This window comes from Strigops habroptila, chromosome Z, assembly GCF_004027225.2.
Source record: "Strigops habroptila isolate Jane chromosome Z, bStrHab1.2.pri, whole genome shotgun sequence".
NCBI classification, from domain to species: domain Eukaryota; kingdom Metazoa; phylum Chordata; class Aves; order Psittaciformes; family Psittacidae; genus Strigops; species Strigops habroptila.
Window position 1 is genome coordinate 98,658,855 of NC_044302.2, and position 17,162 is coordinate 98,676,016.

Below are 17,162 nucleotides of genomic sequence, written 5' to 3' on the forward strand. Positions count from 1 at the left end.
TAACCTACAGCAAATTGCCCTTTAGAAAGAAAATAACCTGGTATTAGAATCATAGAATGGTTTGGGCTGGAAAGGACCTTAAGATCATCTGTTTCCACCCCCCTGCCATGGGCAGGGATGCCTCACACTAGACCTTGTCACCCAAGGCTCTGTCCAACCTGGCCTTGAACACTGCCAGGGATGGAGCATTTACCACTTCTTTGGGCATCCTGTTCCAGTGAAGCCTGTTCCAGTATTTTCCTTGCTCCTAGAAGGTACTGTGAGCATTCAAAACAAGAACAAGCAACATGATGTTGAACGGACGCTACACATAAAAATATAGATGTGGGTATATATACACACACATATATTTCAGACAATATAATTTACAAATACGTATATGTATATAAAACTCATGCCCCATTCCTGTCCAGTTTATAAGTTTGCAAGCTGTAAGTGTATCCTTCTGATCCCATCCTAGGAAACAGACGGGTACTCCGGCTCCGACATAAAACTCGTGTGCAAGGAAGCAGCCATGAGACCTGTGAGGAAAATCTTCGATGCTCTAGAAAATCATAAACCAGGTACCACAGCTCTGAGTAGAGAATCCACTCTGGGAGACGCTGCTGTAGCTCTGTAACTTTAGAAATGCTACCGTTAACCCCAGCAGGTGGAGCTCTGTTATCTGCTTGGAGACGTTTTAAACCCTAGATTTCTAAACATCTACCTAAGATGACCTTGCTGAAAACCAGGCCTCTGTTTAAAGCTGTCAGTGTCTGTGCTCTCTGCACAAATACAATTTTTAGTTCATCTCACTAGGTTTGTTCTGTCGTTTTCATATAGGAAGTGCTGCATTAGGCAGTGGGGTGGGTTGATCAGGCTGGAGGCCATGTGCCCACCACAGCTGCTCCATCATTGCCCTTCTCTGGACACAGGAGAGAAAGTATCACAAAGGCCCATTGGGTTGAGAGAAGGACAGCGGGAGATCACTCACCATTTACTGTCACAAACAGAGTTGATGTGGGGATATGAGCTTGATTTCTTACCAGAGCAGGGTAATGAGAAATAAAACCAAATCTTAAAACCACTTTTCCCCCACCTCTCCCTTCATCCCGAGCTCATCTTTACTTCCAGTTTCTCCACCTTCTCCCCCGCCAGCAGCACAAGGGGATGGGGAATGAGGGTTGTGGTCAGTTTATCACACATTGTCTCTGCTGCTCCTTCCTCTTCAGGGGAGGACTCCTCACACTCTTCCCCTGCTCCAGCGTGGGGTCCCTCCTACAGGAGGCAGTCCTCCATGAACTTCTCCAACAGGAGTCCTTGCCCCAGGCTGCAGCTCTTCATGAACCGCTTAGTGTGGGTCCCTTCCACGGGTGCAGTACTTCAGGAACAGACTGCTCCAGCATGGGCTCCTCTCTCCATGGGGCCACAGGTCTTGCCAGGAGCCTGCTCCAGCTTCCCATGGGATCACAGCCGCCTTTGGCAACTCCCTGCTCTGGCATGGGGTCCTTACCCCAGGCTGCAGGGAGATATCTGCTCCACCACGGACCTCCATGGGCTGCAGGGGGATATCTGCTCCACCATGGACCTCCCTGGGCTGCAGGGGGATATCTGCTCCACTGTGGACCTCCATGGGCTGCAGGGGGATATCTGCTCCACCATGGCCCTCCATGGCCTGCAGGGGCACACAGGTCTGCACCATGGGCTGCAGGAGAACCTCTGCCTCAGCGCCTGGAGCACTTCCTCCTTCCTTCACTGACCCTGGTGTCTGCAAGGCTGTTGCTCTCACATACTCTCACTCCCATCTCCCGCTGCAGTTACACAGGGTTTTTTTCCTCTTCCTTTTATACATGCTCCCAAAGGTGCTACTGCTGTAGCTGATCCACCTCTGTTGTCCAGCTGCTACCAGAACCTTGCCAGGCAAACCCAACACAGGCAGGGACATAAAAGAATGTCTTTTGGCAATAATAACGGTATTTAATCAATTCTCTTCTCTTTAGGTAACCGTAACTTACCCGTGATCCAGTTAGACACGATCACCACAGCAGATTTCCTGGATGTGATCACCCACACCAAGCCATCAGCAAAGAATCTAAGCCAGAAGTACACTGCTTGGCAGAGAGAATTTGAGTCAGTTTAAAAAGGAAGAAAACTCCGAAGATTGAAAACTTCCAAGACTTCTGCTATCCGAGTGCTGTTGTTTCCAGGGAAGAGAATGCAGAGAAAGGGGAAATCTTTGCTTTCAAAAAGGGTAAACCTTTTTGAAACCTCCTTTTAAGGGTGGGAGGTGTGGTGTTGGTTATTTTTTGTTAGCTATTTTTAATTACCATTCCAGAAACATTCTTCATGGAATTAATGTAATGGCAGTTGCTATGTAATGAAGACTTCATCCTTAATTTTATGTATAAAAACTTGAAAGATTGTTTCTCAGTCTTCATTCACAACAGCTGTTGATGGGTTTGGGGTGGAAAAAAAGGAGCAGAAAGCTAAAAAGATTTAGATACTAAAGAGTTAGATACGGAGAAGGCTCCAAGGACACTTTAGAGCAGCTCCCAGGGCCTAAAGGGGCTACGGGAAACCTGGAGAGGGGCTTTGGACAAGGGCCTGTAGGGACAGGACAAGGGGAATGGCTTTAACCTGCCCGAGGGGAGATTGAGATGAGCTCTGAGGCAGAAGCTCTTCCCTGTGAGGGTGCTGAGGCGCTGGCACAGACTTTTCCCAGAGAAGCTGTGGCTGCCCCATCCCTGGCAGTGTTCAAGGCCAGGTTGGACACAGGGGCTTGGAGCAACCTGCTCTAGTGGAAGGTGTCCCTGCCCGTGGCAGGGGGTTGGAGCTGGATGAGCTTTGAGGTCCCTTCCAATACAAACCAGTCTGGGATTCTACGATACTAGTGGAATTCTCCACTTCCGAGACTCACTAGAGCATCTCTGTAATGAAACGCGACTGCTTCCAGTGAAATTCAGGACCTTAGCAGTGCCTTGTAAATTTGCTAAGTTTGTCATCATGTTCAGCTGAGATGAAAGCCTTGATGTGCCACGTGTTACTTTCCAGTTGGTTTGTCACAAGTCTTTATGAGAAATGTTTTCACAGGACATTGTTTATGGATCTCTTGCTGCCCAAACCCAACTCTGACTACAGGCCACACACCTCCCTTCCATACTCCAAGCAGAAACCAACACAGATTCAGAACTGTTGGCATGAACACAGTATGTGTGGATTTACTCAAAACCGTAGGTTAACAATTTATGAAGGCGCACAAATGGTGTCTGAAGATGTCTTATGTTTTTAGGTTGGAAGGTTTATTGTTTCTTGTGTTTCCACTGCAAAGTCTACTCCATCCACATGTCCTGTCTCTGAGGGAGATTAAATGTGAGCGTAGGTAACCACTCACCACGTGCGACTGCAGCAGCACACTCTGTCACGTAAGGAAATTCATCCATCACGACGATTTTTCTTAACGAGAATGAGCATGGCTCATTAACACAAAACTGTATTTTTCAGTAAGGTTAATACTCCAGTAATGTATAATTACAAATCTGATAATTTAACACTCGGGAGCACTGTAAAACAACTGTAAAGGACTTGGATTATTGCAGTTTGCAAATGGACCAGAAAAGCTATTTACCATCATTACAAAGTTGGTTCGTACTGGGGGATTTGGTGCAGAGGAGAAGCACTGCATACTGCAGAATTAAATTTCATTTTACTGCTAACCAACTGTGTAAAAACTGGAATCTCTCCCCATGGCTTGTGAGGGATTTTTACCATAATGTTAAAAAGAAACAAAAAAATCCCTCCAATAGTAGTGACATTTTGTAACTGTAGCATCAATAGGACCCCACTGAAGTCTAATTTTAAAAAGTCACAGTCTCTAAGGCATTTAATACCAGATTTTTGTTTCGGTATCACTCTTTTTAATAACAGCACCTAATTAAAACATTTGTAAAATGCTGACAGTTTTTAACTTTATGTCAAATTTCCAAAACAAAAAACCCAGGATCTGCTCTTAATGAGGACAGATACCAACAGTAGTTATTATTAAACAATGGTGATATTTTAATTTTAAAGCACTTCTAAACGTGCATAATCTCCACCTTCAAATTAGAGCAGAGCAGGGACATCCTCAGTGAAATCACTACACGCTGACTGAGGGTCTGTTAGTCTCTCAGGTTTATTTACATGAGTACTTCCAGTGTGGGGGGGTTCTGTTTAGCTTATTCAGCAACAGAACCGTGACACTTTCCAGACAGGGATTTTCATCAGTTATTTCTTGAAAACTGAAAATAAACAGAACTCCCTGCTGTGCTCCCCATGTCGTTCAGGAGGCTGCAGCCTTTCTGTCTCACCTGCAGGTGTCTGCGTCCCTCATCACATCCTCCTGAAACTACTACAGGAAAGGGGCTTTGTGGATCCTCTGCCCTTTCACAATGAGAGTGGAAGGAGATCACAGCTAGTTTTCTGATGCAGTGCATGCATTGATCCTGTGACAATTTTATGAAGCAAGAGTAAAGGAAATTATGTGAAACAGATGTTTCTTCAAACTAACTATTCCCTTTCTTGTAACACACTCCCTTTTCTCATAGCAGGCGCTCCAGGATATGTTCCACTGCCTCTGGGAAATTCGCACAGGTTAAGTAAGGAGCTGGATTGATTTTGTCTTCATCTGCTGGTCGATATTTACCTGTAACAGATTAACAAAACAATGCATATACCAAGGTCCCTTGCGTATCCTTTTCTTCCCCTGAACATTACAGCCTCCTCAGATCAGTAACAACCAGACACAGCAGCAGGAATGTCCATCTCTAGAACAGGTTGCCGGAGAAGCTGTGGCTGCCCCATCCCTGGCAGTGTTCAAGGCCAGGTTGGACACAGGGGCTTGGAGCAACCTGCTCTAGTGGAAGGTGTCCCTGCCTGTGGCAGGGGCTTGGAACTGGATGAGCTTTAAGGTGCCTTCAACCCAAACCATGACTCTATGATCTGAGGTTCTCCTGCAAGAAATACCCCACAAAAATGTTCCCTAAACAAATACTGAGCCTTCCTGAGGAGCTCTCCAGGGGCAGCTTTGGCTCAGAATTACTTAAGCACCAGTTTCACTCTGCTGTACTGGCACTATTCTTTCACTGAGTGTTCAGATATTCATTTTGTAGGTTCTTGAAATAATAATGTTAGCATCTTCCCTTTTGGCTTTTTATGAGGAAGAGTAGGATTGCTTGCTTCCATTATCAATGAAATGGACTCTGTGGCATGAGCAGCTGCCACCTCAGAAAGACCCTTACCCTTTCCACAGTACCATCAATAACACTGATAATACTTGTCAGCCCCTTAATGTTCCACTTTTGTCTAAAGCAAAATGACTTCTATAATTACCAGTGTAATTACTAGGGAATGTCACCAGAGTTCCTGAATGATCAGAGGTTACTTTGCTATGACTGATTTTGAACCCAGGACAGATGGGGAGGAGAACTGAAAGAATGTAACTCCCACGGGTTGAGATAAGAGCAGTCCAGTAACTAAGGTATAACACAAAACCACTACTGCTACCACCAATGATAATAATGATAAGGGAAATAACAAGGGGAGAGGATACAATTGCTCAGCACCTGCCGATACCCAGCCCAACCCTGCTTAACTTTCAAGATCAGATGAAATAGGGCGTTCTCAAGGTGGTATGGCCATGGGTAAAACACGCGCTCTCTTTGTGGCAACATGCTGATCCCCAGCAAAAACAGCAGGCAGGTTTCAAGGGTGTTCAAAGGCCATCCAAAGCCTCCTGAAACAACTGATCTGTGGAGGACTTACCGGTCCGTACCAAAATCCCACGCATGCCCGCCTTCTGAGCACCTCCAACATCATCCCTGCAGTCCTGGGGCAGAACAGGAGATGAGCTGGTTAGTGGTCACAGGCACTATTTGTTAACAAAGCTTTTCATAACATTCTCCAGCAGCTACACTGAGTCAAATCTTTTAGCTACCTACTAAACAAGTGTCACAGGAATGAGTTACTACGTGCCTTTTGCCTGATCAAACAGCAACTGAAGTTAAGAGAACCAACCCCATGAAATCCTGCGAGGTTGGATGGTTCTATTTTCATCCCTTGTTTAATCCCACCACTTTTAGAAAGATCTCTTTGCAGCATTTGGTCGGCTCTACACACAGTGCACACGAGGACTGTGTTAACAGGCAGGTGGTAAAGGTACTCATACCCCATGTACGTACATCACCGATCATGACAGTATCCTCTGGGGTGCAGTCAGTCCCCCGCAGAGCTTCCAGGAAGAAGGTTTTCTCTGGCTTCCCCACCACGGTCGCTTTAGTGTCCGTCGCATATTCCAGCCCAGTTACAAAAGGTCCAGGTCCCAGAGCCAAGCCATCTTTTTTCTTGAAATACCTGGCTTTATGTATAGCAATAAGAGGAGCCCCATCCAAAAGCAACCTACAGAATGAATGAAGAACAAAGTACACAAACTGTGTTAAATTTACAGCTGAAGGCTTTTGTTGAGGTTGAATATAAAACTTGCACTAACTTTCATGAAGGCCCAAATGACAACATGAGCTAGCATTCATGTGGGCTGTTAAATACAGTTCCTTCATTTCTTTTCCACAGAAACAGCTATAAAACAAATGCCCCAAATAAAGAATTTATTATCTTGAGGATTTTAACAGGTAACTGTATTTAAATCCTATGTCTCTTATGCAATTAGGTCCATTGCTCTAAGCAGCCTCACTTTTTGGTAGGCAAACATCATAGCATTAGAACCCATCCAATTTCCCCATGCAAATATTTTAAATTACATTAACCAAAATATAGCACAGCACTGGTCAGGCCACCCCTGGAACACTGTGTTCAGTTTTGGTCCCTGCTATACACAGACAATGTGGATGGGCTGGATTGGGTCCAGAGAAGGGCCACAAAGATGATCCAACGACTGGGCAGCATGTGAGGAAAGGCTGAGAGAGCTGGGACTGTTCAACCTAGAACAGAGAAGGCTCCGGGAAGACCTTAGAGCAGCTCCAGTGCCTAAAGGGGCTACAAGAAGCCTGGAGAGGGGCTTTGGACAAGGGCCTGTACGGACAGGACAAGGGGAACGGCTTTAACCTGCCAGAGGGGAGATTGAGATGAGCTCTGAGGCAGAAGCTCTTCCCTGTGAGGGTGCTGAGGCGCTGGCACAGGGTGCCCAGAGAAGCTGTGGCTGCCCCATCCCTGGCAGTGTTCAAGGCCAGGTTGGACACAGGGGCTTGGAGCAACCTGCTCTAGTGGAAGGTGTCCCTGTGTGGGGCAGGGGGTTGGAACTGAGCAAACTTTAAGTTCCCTTCGACCCCAAACCAGTCTGGGATTCTATGATGTCTGCTCATTCCCACACACTTGCGGAGCAGCCTGGCTAATCTGAGCACTACATAAAAGATGATAGTATTTCATTTCCCTTAATTATCACAAAATACTTCTCTTGAATCAACGCGTTCCAAAGCGAGCTCAAGAAGAAGAGAGCTGGCATGTTCATCTGAGAGCAGCCAGATACGTTCACGATGGGAGGATGCCTCTAGGATACAGAAATATTTAATCTGACAGCAGCAGCACAACCACTTACATTCAGCAGTTTGCAGGAAAAGATCTCACCTGAGAGAATTCTTTTAAATGTGACATCAAATTCCCATGTATGCAGAAAGAGAGATTTAGTCTCAGTCATTTCAAACGGAGCCTAGAGAATGGCCTTACTCTGTGTATCTCGTTATGAGACTCATACTGGGTTGAATTTACCTGATCTAATGTTGGATACCAACCCAGTAGCTGCCTACAAGGTGATTACTCAGCCTGGAATCTACGGCAGAGTTAAAAAGCACTTCTAGAGCACAGAGAAGGACTTGGAGGTGTTGGGTGAGGAGAAGCTCCCCATGACCCAGCTTCAGCGTGTGCTTGAGCCCAGAACCCCCCCGTGTGCTGGGCTGCACCCCCACAGCGTGAGCAGCAGGTCAGGGAGGGGATCCTGCCCCTCTGCTGTGCTCTGGGGAGACCCCCCCTGCAGTCCTGGTCCAGCTCTGGGGCAACAGCACAAGAGGGACGTGGAGCTGCTGGAGCGAGGCCAGAGGAGGCCACAGAGCTGCTGCGAGGGCTGCAGCCAGGCTGAGAGAGCTGGGCTGGGGCAGCCTGGAGAAGAGAAGGCTCCTGAAGGGGAGACCTTAGAGCAGCTCCAGTGCCTAAAGGGGCTACAGGAAACCTGGAGAGGGGCTTTGGACAAGGGCCTGTAGGGACAGGACAAGGGGAATGGCTTTAACCTGCCAGAGGGCAGATTGAGATGAGCTCTGAGGCAGAAGTTCTTCCCTGTGAGGGTGCTGAGGCGCTGGCACAAGGTGCCCAGAGAAGCTGTGGCTGCCCCATCCCTGGCAGTGTTCAAGGCCAGGTTGGACACAGGGGCTTGGAGCAACCTGCTCTAGTGGAAGGTGTCCCTGCCCGTGGCAGGGGGTTGGGACTGGATGAGCTTTAAGGTTCCTTCCAACACAAATCAGGCTGTGATTCTACAACTTACCGAAATGCTCTGTTCATCATCTCATAGTGAAAGTGCTCTGGAGCAAGTCCTACCACCACTGCATTGGGGTCATCAGTGGCTATCCCTGGAAAATCAAAACGTGTCTTCGAGTGAACAGAGTTTTTTTCATACTTAACAGTACAGAGTCAACAAGATCAATTAATCACTTTACAGCAAACATGACCATTTTCTGATACAGACCCATCACACAGACTATGTTTAGGTCTTTTAGAAATGAGGAAACCATCTGTGGAACCATCTCTGCCATCCTTCACGATGAACACAGGAGTACTATAGGGTTTTACTTATGACAGGTTATCAGCTGCATCCTGCACTTGGTGGGTTTCCGTTCTGCCTTCACACAGCACATCCCCTATGCCTTTACTGGGACAGCTCGAGCTCCTGGGTCTCCAGAGAGCATCACTGCAGCCTGCTAGCTGATGTCTCCTGCTGCCTGTCCTTCAGTTAGCTCAGACAGCAAAACATACGCTCAGAGATGCCATGTGGATTTGTGACACCACCCAACAGCATCTGGGTTCTTTAACCAAGCATGGATTACCTTCATCCATCTGTGACCAACTTTATGGAGAGATTAGCCAAGAATAGTTCAATAGCGGCCATTAACAGGAATTTAAAGCTTTCTCCATTGTACTTAAATGTTTCGAGAGCAGCACTGAGAAAATATGAGCCAAACTGCTTAGAGCAAAAAGAAACAAAACAATCCATTCCAGACCCAAGCAGTGTACTTTGCCATATTTTACAAAATTAGCATCAGCTACTCTAAAACTGATGGAAAGATCCCAAATAAATGAAGATTAAGCTGATTTAAATACCTCCAGTGAAATAGCTGCTATCTCTGCTGTTTCTGACCCAAGAAAGCCTTCCCAAAAACACAAACACAGAACATTGCTGGGGGCGTATTTCTCTGGATGCGATGTTAGGTAGAGCAGATTATCAAGGTTTCACTACTCACAGAGCCTACAGAGGCTTCTCTCCTCAACACTTACCTTTCTGAAGATTACCAACTAGCCCATGGCACTAAAATTTCATTGGGAATGTCTGTCTCCCAGCAAGATTAGAACCTATTTAGAGTTAGGTTGCTACAAGGATTTCAGTTCGTGAGGCAAGGGGCAGGGAGCAGTGGTAAACCATCCATGTTTTTGCAGCTAAATGAAAGACTAGCAGAGTTTTCAACTCTGAGCATGTTAAAAACATGGGTATCTTCATTACTTTTGAAACAATCTGGTTAAGGCCAACACTAACTGTCATAGCTTCAGGCACCTGCCAGACTTGCCCAAGTTAGAATATATCTTCTCCTACTGCCCTTACTGTCGAGGGAGGGAAATGGGAACATCTGCAAGTAAAGCAAGTTTTAATCAGGTCTTTAGAGAGGACAGTCTAAAGAAGTCAGGGTGGTGAACCTTCTGTCACCAGTTAAGGTATCAAAGTACATGGATTTACATGTTCAATACAAGGTAAGTAACAATAATTACTTGGAGATTTCACATTTAATAATAACCTATTAATAGAGAAATAGCCTCCTGTGTGTGCCTACGCACTGGCTTTTCAGCTCTTTATGAGCAAAACCTCTGTGCAATAGCTGAGGGAAACTTTATTTCCAACAAATTGACACATTCTTGCTATAAAACAAATCAGCAATATATCTCCAATGATAAGTTTGGGGTTTTTTTATACTGGAAATTAATAAAAAGCATCAAGTTTTACACAAATTCTGACTCTATGAAGGTTCTGGCTGCCATTTCCACTACTCAAGAAGCTACGACTTCCGAATGTTTAATGGTAACTTAATAAAGGACGTTGATGACTCTGGAGAATTCCACATTTCCGGCTTCATCATGGCCAGTGGTATATATATGATTGTCACTCTACAAAACAGAGGGCTCTATGTTTCCCCAGTTGTTCAATGACTTCCCCCATGCTGCTTGCTCACCACCTCACCTGTGAAATCAGGCAGGGCCTTATCATCCACCAGGAGGAGAGGCCGCACTTGCTTTTCCTCCAGAAGGTTCCTGGCTGCAGTCAGAGACGTGAAGATCTCATTTTCTGCGATGTCAAAGCCCAGTTTCGTCAGCCTCTCCAGCAGCTCTCTCTTGCACTCCTTCGTTGTGTTCGTCACAAATCGAATGGTAACCGGAGCGCTGCGCAGCCTGTTGGATGAGGAGCAAAGGCTAATTGGCCACAGCACCCTTCTATTTACACACTCAACACCAATCCGGGACAAAAAAGGGACTGTTTATCTAAAGGATGCAGGTGAACAGACTGTATACATCCCAGACTAACGGTGCCAAACAAAACCATGAGGTTGTTAAGTTCTGTGGACCGGAGGGTAATGTGAAACAGATGGCAAGAATTACAGCTACCGGAACATAACCAAGTCTCCCCTGGTTTACTTCTATCAGGAGAAGTCTGGAGGAAAATGGTGATTCTAAACTCCATCTTCATAGCAGTAGCAAACACATCTATGATCAACAACAACTAGTATGAAAAGCCTTATGGTTCAAGCTAGATAATCGTAATAGAATCAAGGAATGGTTTGAGTTGGAAAGGACCTTAAAGCTCATCCAGCTCCAACCCCCTGCCACAGGCAGGGACACCTTCCACTAGAGCCGGTTGCTCCAAGCCCCTGTGCCCAACCTGGCCTTGAACACTGCCAGGGATGGGGCAGCCACAGCTTCTCTGGGAAAAGTCTGTGCCAGCGCCTCAGCACTCTCACAGGGAAGAGCTTCTGCCTAAGAGCTCATCTCAATCTCCCCTTTGGCAGGTTAAAGCCAGTCCCCTTGTCTTACCACTACTTCCTCTTTCGAAAAGTCCCTCTCCGGATCTCTTGTAGGCCCTTTAGATACTGGAAGGCCACTATAAAAAAAAAGCCCTGTATTCTGGATCAGCAGCATCCTGAACCAAAGTAAATAAAGAATCTTGTTGCTAAACACATGTATTGAACTCCACATGCTGGATGAGTTTCACAGCACTGTGTCGCATTCAGTGATGCAGGATGGTCTAGGAGCCTGTCTTACCTTTGTGGTGGTTTTGTGTCAGCTTCTGTAGCCATTTCTCCCTTTACTGAGGAACACCACTATCACATAAACCCACATTATTGCCCTACACTGACAGTACGTGCTACCAAACAATCAAATAATTTCAAGTGACAATTTCAACAGCGTTCCCTTTAATTATTCCCCCACCATCACTTTTCTCTTTGTTGCTATAGAAACAAAGCCCAGCATCAAGGCTGCATGGAGAACATCAGGATAAAGTTGGTAAACACTGGAGACTTGCCTGCACCTGCCACTTCTTCCTCTTGTTTCTCAGATACACTGACCCTTCACACATATGAACTGGTAAAAAAAGTCTCCTTGTTGCTAATAAAATAAAAATTAGTAATTTTCTTTTTCCTTTGCACCTCAATACTGAGAAGTAACCCAAAAATGGAATGTACCTATTTGTTCCCTGTGTGCCAAACATTCCAGCTTCTCTCTGGGAAGGACAATGACATGAATTAGCAGAAAAGAACATGAGAAAATATTTTATTCAAACCTCTATGCAAAAAGATCTGGCTGTTCCTTGCAGTGCAATGGCACCCTCTCTCCACAACTGTGCTAGCAGGCTGAAGCTGACAAACAGCACCACACTCCATCTTGTATCTTCTTTGACCCCCTCACATGCCAAATCCAGCACAGGGCCCACATGAGCATGGCTCAGCAGGAGTCAAGCAGAAGACAAAGGAGAATTAGGGGCTTTAGAGAACAGTTTGTCTTCTGATTCTACAGAAGCCATTTCTTCTGTCCAATCTACTGCCTAAGGGCTTGGAGGAGCAGCAGGCAGGACAGATACTGAGCTCTTCTCAATATATGACCACTTCTATACATATATATATATGGATTTCTGAGAATGCTGACTCTCACTGGGCACAAGTTGTCCCTGCAGCATGAAACACCAAGCAGACAAGGTCCAGTGAATGAAAGGGTGACGAATATGCACCCAGGCCTTTGGCAGTTTTGACTTCCTTGCAATTGTACACCTTCGGGAGATAACTACTTCCACAGAACTACTTGTGAAAAGAAAAGCAGTTTCCTACCCCCTCTGTGAACTTTTCCTCCGAGCAACAGCTTTATAAAAATCTAAGCACCAACAGAACTCCAGTAAAAACTTTCTCATCCTTAAGTGAACCCTATTCCTCTCTCCTGATCCCAGCACCTTAAGGCATCCTCTCTCACTCGCCACAATAGCATACATCACTTTGTGTTTTTTCTTCATGCACTGCAAGATGTCTTCTCCAGGAAAACAGTCTCATAACACAGTACACAGAACCCTGGGGCTGCACATCCTATTGTGCCACTTGGCCAGATGAAGTCATTTTACTTATGCCTCAGTTTCTTAAACACCCTTTCATCACAAGAGGTAATTAACTGTCCCGTTTATTAACATGTTGGAATTCCTGCAAAAGCCAGGCTGTACAATCAGATGGTTCCCAAACTAAAAAACAACTGAGGTTCTTTATCCAGCAGAAAGAAATGTGACAAATAATAAAGCAAAGCCTTGGCTGAAAGACCAGGTGAAACAAGAACTCTGCAAAGGATGCTCTCCTTACCTGGCCAAGTTACTGTTATTCCACTTAGCTCACCACAGACCTAAGGGCTCAGACAATCAGGTACCTGTGGTTAAACAAAGCCGCAAGGAACAGCTCAGCTGAAGTGACTTTGGTGAACGTGGAGTAACTCGGGTTAAGTGAACTACATTCCACTTTGGCTGAGGCTGTAGTGACATATGAATTACCAGAAACACTCTGAATACTATAGAATCATAGAATGGTTAGGGTTGGAAGGGACAATATTGGCTTTTTTTCTATCTATCTAGAAAAGACTTGGAACTAAAAGACCTAGAGAACAACTTAGGAAAGCTGCGGGGGCCCAGGCAGCTTTTCAGTATCTAGCCTCTTTGCTTATTTCTCTTGGTATTAATACAGGTGTAAATACAAGCAGAATTTGGCCATGTTTGCTTATCCATGAAAGCACAAAAACCACAGAAGCTTCAGGCCCATCTACTTAAAGGAGCATCTTTGTGCAAACAGCACTGCCATAGCCCATCAGAGGGAATCTAAAAAGGTAACTTGCCTTTTAAGAGCTTCCTGCGCGCCGGGCACAGCTGAGTCTTCAATGTGAAGTGTGCCGTTGAGATCCACCAAGACAGCTTTCAGCGCACGCCGAGCTGCCATCCTCCTTCCCCAGGGAGAGGGCAAATAAATGAAACAACAGAAAACTGGTTAGCAGACAATGGATAATAAAAATAAGGAACTCAGTTAAGCGCCTCATTTGTGACAAGCCCGGCATTACTCAGAACATTACTCGCAGTATTAAATGGGCCCCTTTAGACAGAGAAATAAAAGGCAGTGTTTAAAAAAAATACATAATTGATGGGGTGGTATTTTCCCAAAGACTCTATATATGGAAATCAGGTGCTATTTGTTTTTTAAGTGCCTTTATTTGTGCACGTCAAAAAATTCTCCAAACAACTCAGACTGTTGCGAAGAGGATCATTAGGTCTGGTATTGCTGGTTCAAGGCCTCAGCAAGCACATTCCAGCAAGTCCCATCGACACCAACGGCGCTGTTCAAGTGAAAATGAATGCAACACTACTAAATGATGATACAGTGCTCTGATTATAAAGCTCAAAATGCTCTGCAAAAGTGGATATTGTTAATTGTAGTTTTGTAAGCAAGACCTAGGGTGATCCAGCCCACCACACAATGTGGGTGAGCTAACTCAGGCTGTTCAGTGGTTGGCTATGTGTGTGGCAGCCCAAATTTTGCAGAATGTTAGCCTGGAAGCTCTCAGGGCTCAGGGATATTCAGCACCCCAAAGGGTTACCCCCTCCTCCTGTAAAGGGGACAGTCAAGCAGTTTTCCTACAGCAAGCTTCTGTGCCACACAAACAGGTCCATGAGACTTCAGCTTAAAGTAGAAGCCAGCATTCAGAGGGTAAATGCACTGGGGAAGAAAACAACAAGGTCATGCACAAGTCACCTGGCTAAAAGCTGTCTTCAGAACTAGTACTTCTCCTTATGTGTGCCGCAAGTGCTGTATTTTGCTCCAAAAGCAAGTCTGCTGGGCTGTTTCTTTGCAAATGTCCACTACAGAAGTTTTTCTCCTGTCTGTGAGACAATAACAATCTGATCTGTCACCACTAACAAGTGATCACAACTTTATGTTGAGCTGTTCTGGTTACAGACAGAACATGTGACATGTATGTGCTTTTAAGAAACACTCTGAGTGGTCAACACCGTGATTAGAACCTCCCTTAATAAGTCTCTTTTTTTATCTGGACACTTTTATCAGTGATCAAGATGATGTGAACTTGATGCCTCAGGTACAAGACACATGCACAGAAAACTCCGAGATTCTGCTTTCATTATTCCTGCTGGTTCCCTGCAATAAGAAGAATAAACATGCTTATTTTACAGTATGCCTGTTGCTGCACAGTCCAAGGTTAAATGTCTACGATACAAAGCTGGTAACAGAATTCCTAAGGGAGCTTCATCAATTGCATGGAAAAAGGGGGCACCAGGTTTCTAAGACATCTTCTCTGATAAAATACTTAATGCAAACAAAATGCCTGAACAGAATGGAATTTGCATGACTCCATGTTATCTCCATGACAAAAAAACTCTCTTCCCACAAGTGCTTGTACTTTGGCACAGGGAGTTTTGATGCTGACCGAGATGAGAAAGAGGACTGAGAAAGGACGGAAGAAGGTGCTATTACATAAATTCTCTAGCCAAAGACAAGGACTGCAGAGCAACTGCACCACACCTGCATGGACAGCACAGCTAAGGACAGGGACAGAATATGCCAGTTTAGCAGAAATTTGGGGGGTTTTTTACACCTCTTTTACCCTTGATCTCCATTGGGTCTCCACAGTGTATTTATTCCGGCAGTATGGAAGTTATTTGCAAAGCCAGTCTTCAGAATGGACTAATTTTAAGTACAGAGATCACAGCATAGCAAGGAAGTCCTAAAAAACTTTCACTACCTCAGTTTTCACAACCACATGCTAACACATGAATGGAGTTTCACGCTGGCAATAGCTTCCAGTGCCTAAAGGGGCTACAAAAAACCTGGAGAGGGGCTTTGGACAAGGGCCTGGAGGGACAGGACAAGGGGAATGGCTTTAACCTGCCAGAGGGGAGATTGAGATGAGCTCTTAGGCAGAAGCTCTTCCCTGTGAGGGTGCTGAGGCGCTGGCACAGACTTTTCCCAGAGAAGCTGTGGCTGCCCCATCCCTGGCAGTGTTCAAGGCCAGGTTGGACACAGGGGCTTGGAGCAACCTGCTCTAGTGGAAGGTGTCCCTGCCTGTGGCAGGGGGTTGGGACTGAACGAACTTTAAGTTCCCTTCGACCCGAAACCAGTCTGGGATTCTACCACACGGGATAAAGCCATACGGTGACTCGGGCTGGTCAGAACACAGCAGCACAAGGCGCAGTGAAGCAGGAGGCCGGATCATGCTGCTCTGAGGGGATGGGGTTGCATGCTTCAGAGTCACCCCACAGAGCCCAAACGGCTTCCCCTATGGGCCTCCCTGCTCCCGGGACCGATCCCCTGCCCCACAGCGCCTTCGGGAACCGCCGCCTTTCCCTCCCCTCACCGTACTGGAAACGGCACGAGGCTGCAACGGCTAAAACCACCCTCCACACCCCCAGCCATGGAGATGGTACCGCCTCTTTCCCTAGTTCACAGCGGGCAGATGGGCTGCTCCATCATCTAGCAGGGGAGTCTCCGCGCTCGCTGGGCTCCCCTTTCCCGTTACGCGGATGGTTCCGCCCGCCCGTTCGCGCCCGAAGAGCCGGGCGGGCCCACTCGAGCGAGGCGGGGGGGTGAGGGAGCACAGTGTGGCAGTGACACCCACTCCCCGGCACTAACCTGCCTCTAGCCGCCCCACCGCCGCCCCTGCGCGCTGCCCGCCGCCGCTGCGCCCCGCAGCGTCCCCGCGGAGCCGGGGCTGCCCGCCCGAGCGCCGGTAGCAGCAGCCGCGGCGGCGTTCAGCCCCCGCGGGCCGGTGTCCGCCGACAGGCAGCGCGGCGGGCGGCCCGCTGAGGGGCGGGCGGGAGGCGCGGGGGCCTGTCTGCGGCGGCGGGCGGGGTGCGCTGAGGGGACGGAGCAGCCGGTTGGAGCGGCCCCGCCGGTGGTTGTCGCTGTTTTGGTTTGGGTTGAAGAGACCTTAAGCTCATCCACTGTCAACCCCTTGCCACGGGCAGACGCATCAATGGGTTAAGTACACATAGGTTCATATTGTGATGGTACAGCCAAATTCCAAGGTCTATGGGGTGATACAGCCAGCCACGACTGGTACCACCACACTGCAGCCCAGTGCTGTGACAGCTGCTTCTGTTTGCTAGGAGTGAACCAGTCGTTGTACACTGGGAAGCCTTCATCCTCATCCTCATGTGTAAAACGTTCTGGTTATTGTCATTTCTGCACCAGGTATTAGCGGTAACATGCTGGTCATGCATGGTTCGACCTGACTACAGCAGCAACACTGCACACGAGCTCTTCACCTCCTGCATGCTCCTGCTTACTGAAGAGCCAGGTTTGAGGTGCTTTGCCTTGTTTGAACTCCATCATAGCAGACGTGTTTCAGAACTGCTCAAA

At 46.8% G+C, this 17,162-nt stretch overlaps 2 protein-coding genes across 11 annotated transcripts in view; one reads left to right on the plus strand and one right to left on the minus strand.

Annotated features, from left to right (window-relative positions):
* KATNAL2 (katanin catalytic subunit A1 like 2) overlaps positions 1 to 2,401 on the plus strand; it is a 30,506-nt gene extending 28,105 nt beyond the window's left edge. For all 7 annotated transcript variants that reach the window (XM_030511698.1, XM_030511704.1, XM_030511697.1 and 4 more), the window contains 2 exons: positions 461 to 563; positions 1,980 to 2,401. In XM_030511698.1, the coding sequence (XP_030367558.1) occupies positions 461 to 563; positions 1,980 to 2,119 (243 nt within the window). In that variant the 3' untranslated portion in view covers positions 2,120 to 2,401. The remainder of the gene's footprint in view (positions 1 to 460; positions 564 to 1,979) is intronic.
* An 855-nt stretch (positions 2,402 to 3,256) lies between these two features.
* Positions 3,257 to 16,608, minus strand: HDHD2 (haloacid dehalogenase like hydrolase domain containing 2). 4 transcript variants are annotated; one of them, XM_030511706.1, is made up of 8 exons: positions 16,434 to 16,608; positions 14,541 to 14,942; positions 13,633 to 13,737; positions 10,460 to 10,668; positions 8,501 to 8,585; positions 6,195 to 6,411; positions 5,779 to 5,842; positions 3,257 to 4,660 (listed from the first exon to the last, which is right to left on the minus strand). In XM_030511706.1, the coding sequence occupies exons 3-8, from the start codon at positions 13,731 to 13,733 to the stop codon at positions 4,557 to 4,559; spliced, it is 780 nt and encodes a 259-aa protein (XP_030367566.1). In that variant the 5' UTR covers positions 13,734 to 13,737; positions 14,541 to 14,942; positions 16,434 to 16,608; the 3' UTR covers positions 3,257 to 4,556. The 4 variants fall into 4 exon arrangements, with proteins under 4 accessions (XP_030367566.1, XP_030367568.1, XP_030367567.1 ...); XM_030511708.2 differs by lacking the exon at positions 14,541 to 14,942 and having other exon boundaries at positions 16,434 to 16,595; XM_030511707.1 differs by lacking the exon at positions 16,434 to 16,608 and having other exon boundaries at positions 14,541 to 15,585.
* Between the last annotated feature and the right edge of the window lie 554 nt (positions 16,609 to 17,162).

Bases quoted from the DNA above. Each gene is read 5' to 3' on its own strand.
- HDHD2 (XM_030511706.1), bottom strand. From the start codon at position 13,733: ATGGCAGCTCGGCGTGCGCTGAAAGCTGTCTTGGTGGATCTCAACGGC. The intron at 6,412-8,500 runs GTAAGTTGTAGA...TTCATTCTGTAG, and splicing joins ATGATGAACAGAGCATTTCG to GTTGCTTTTGGATGGGGCTC. The intron at 5,843-6,194 runs GTACGTACATGG...GTTCTGCCCCAG, and splicing joins ATACTGTCATGATCGGTGAT to GACTGCAGGGATGATGTTGG.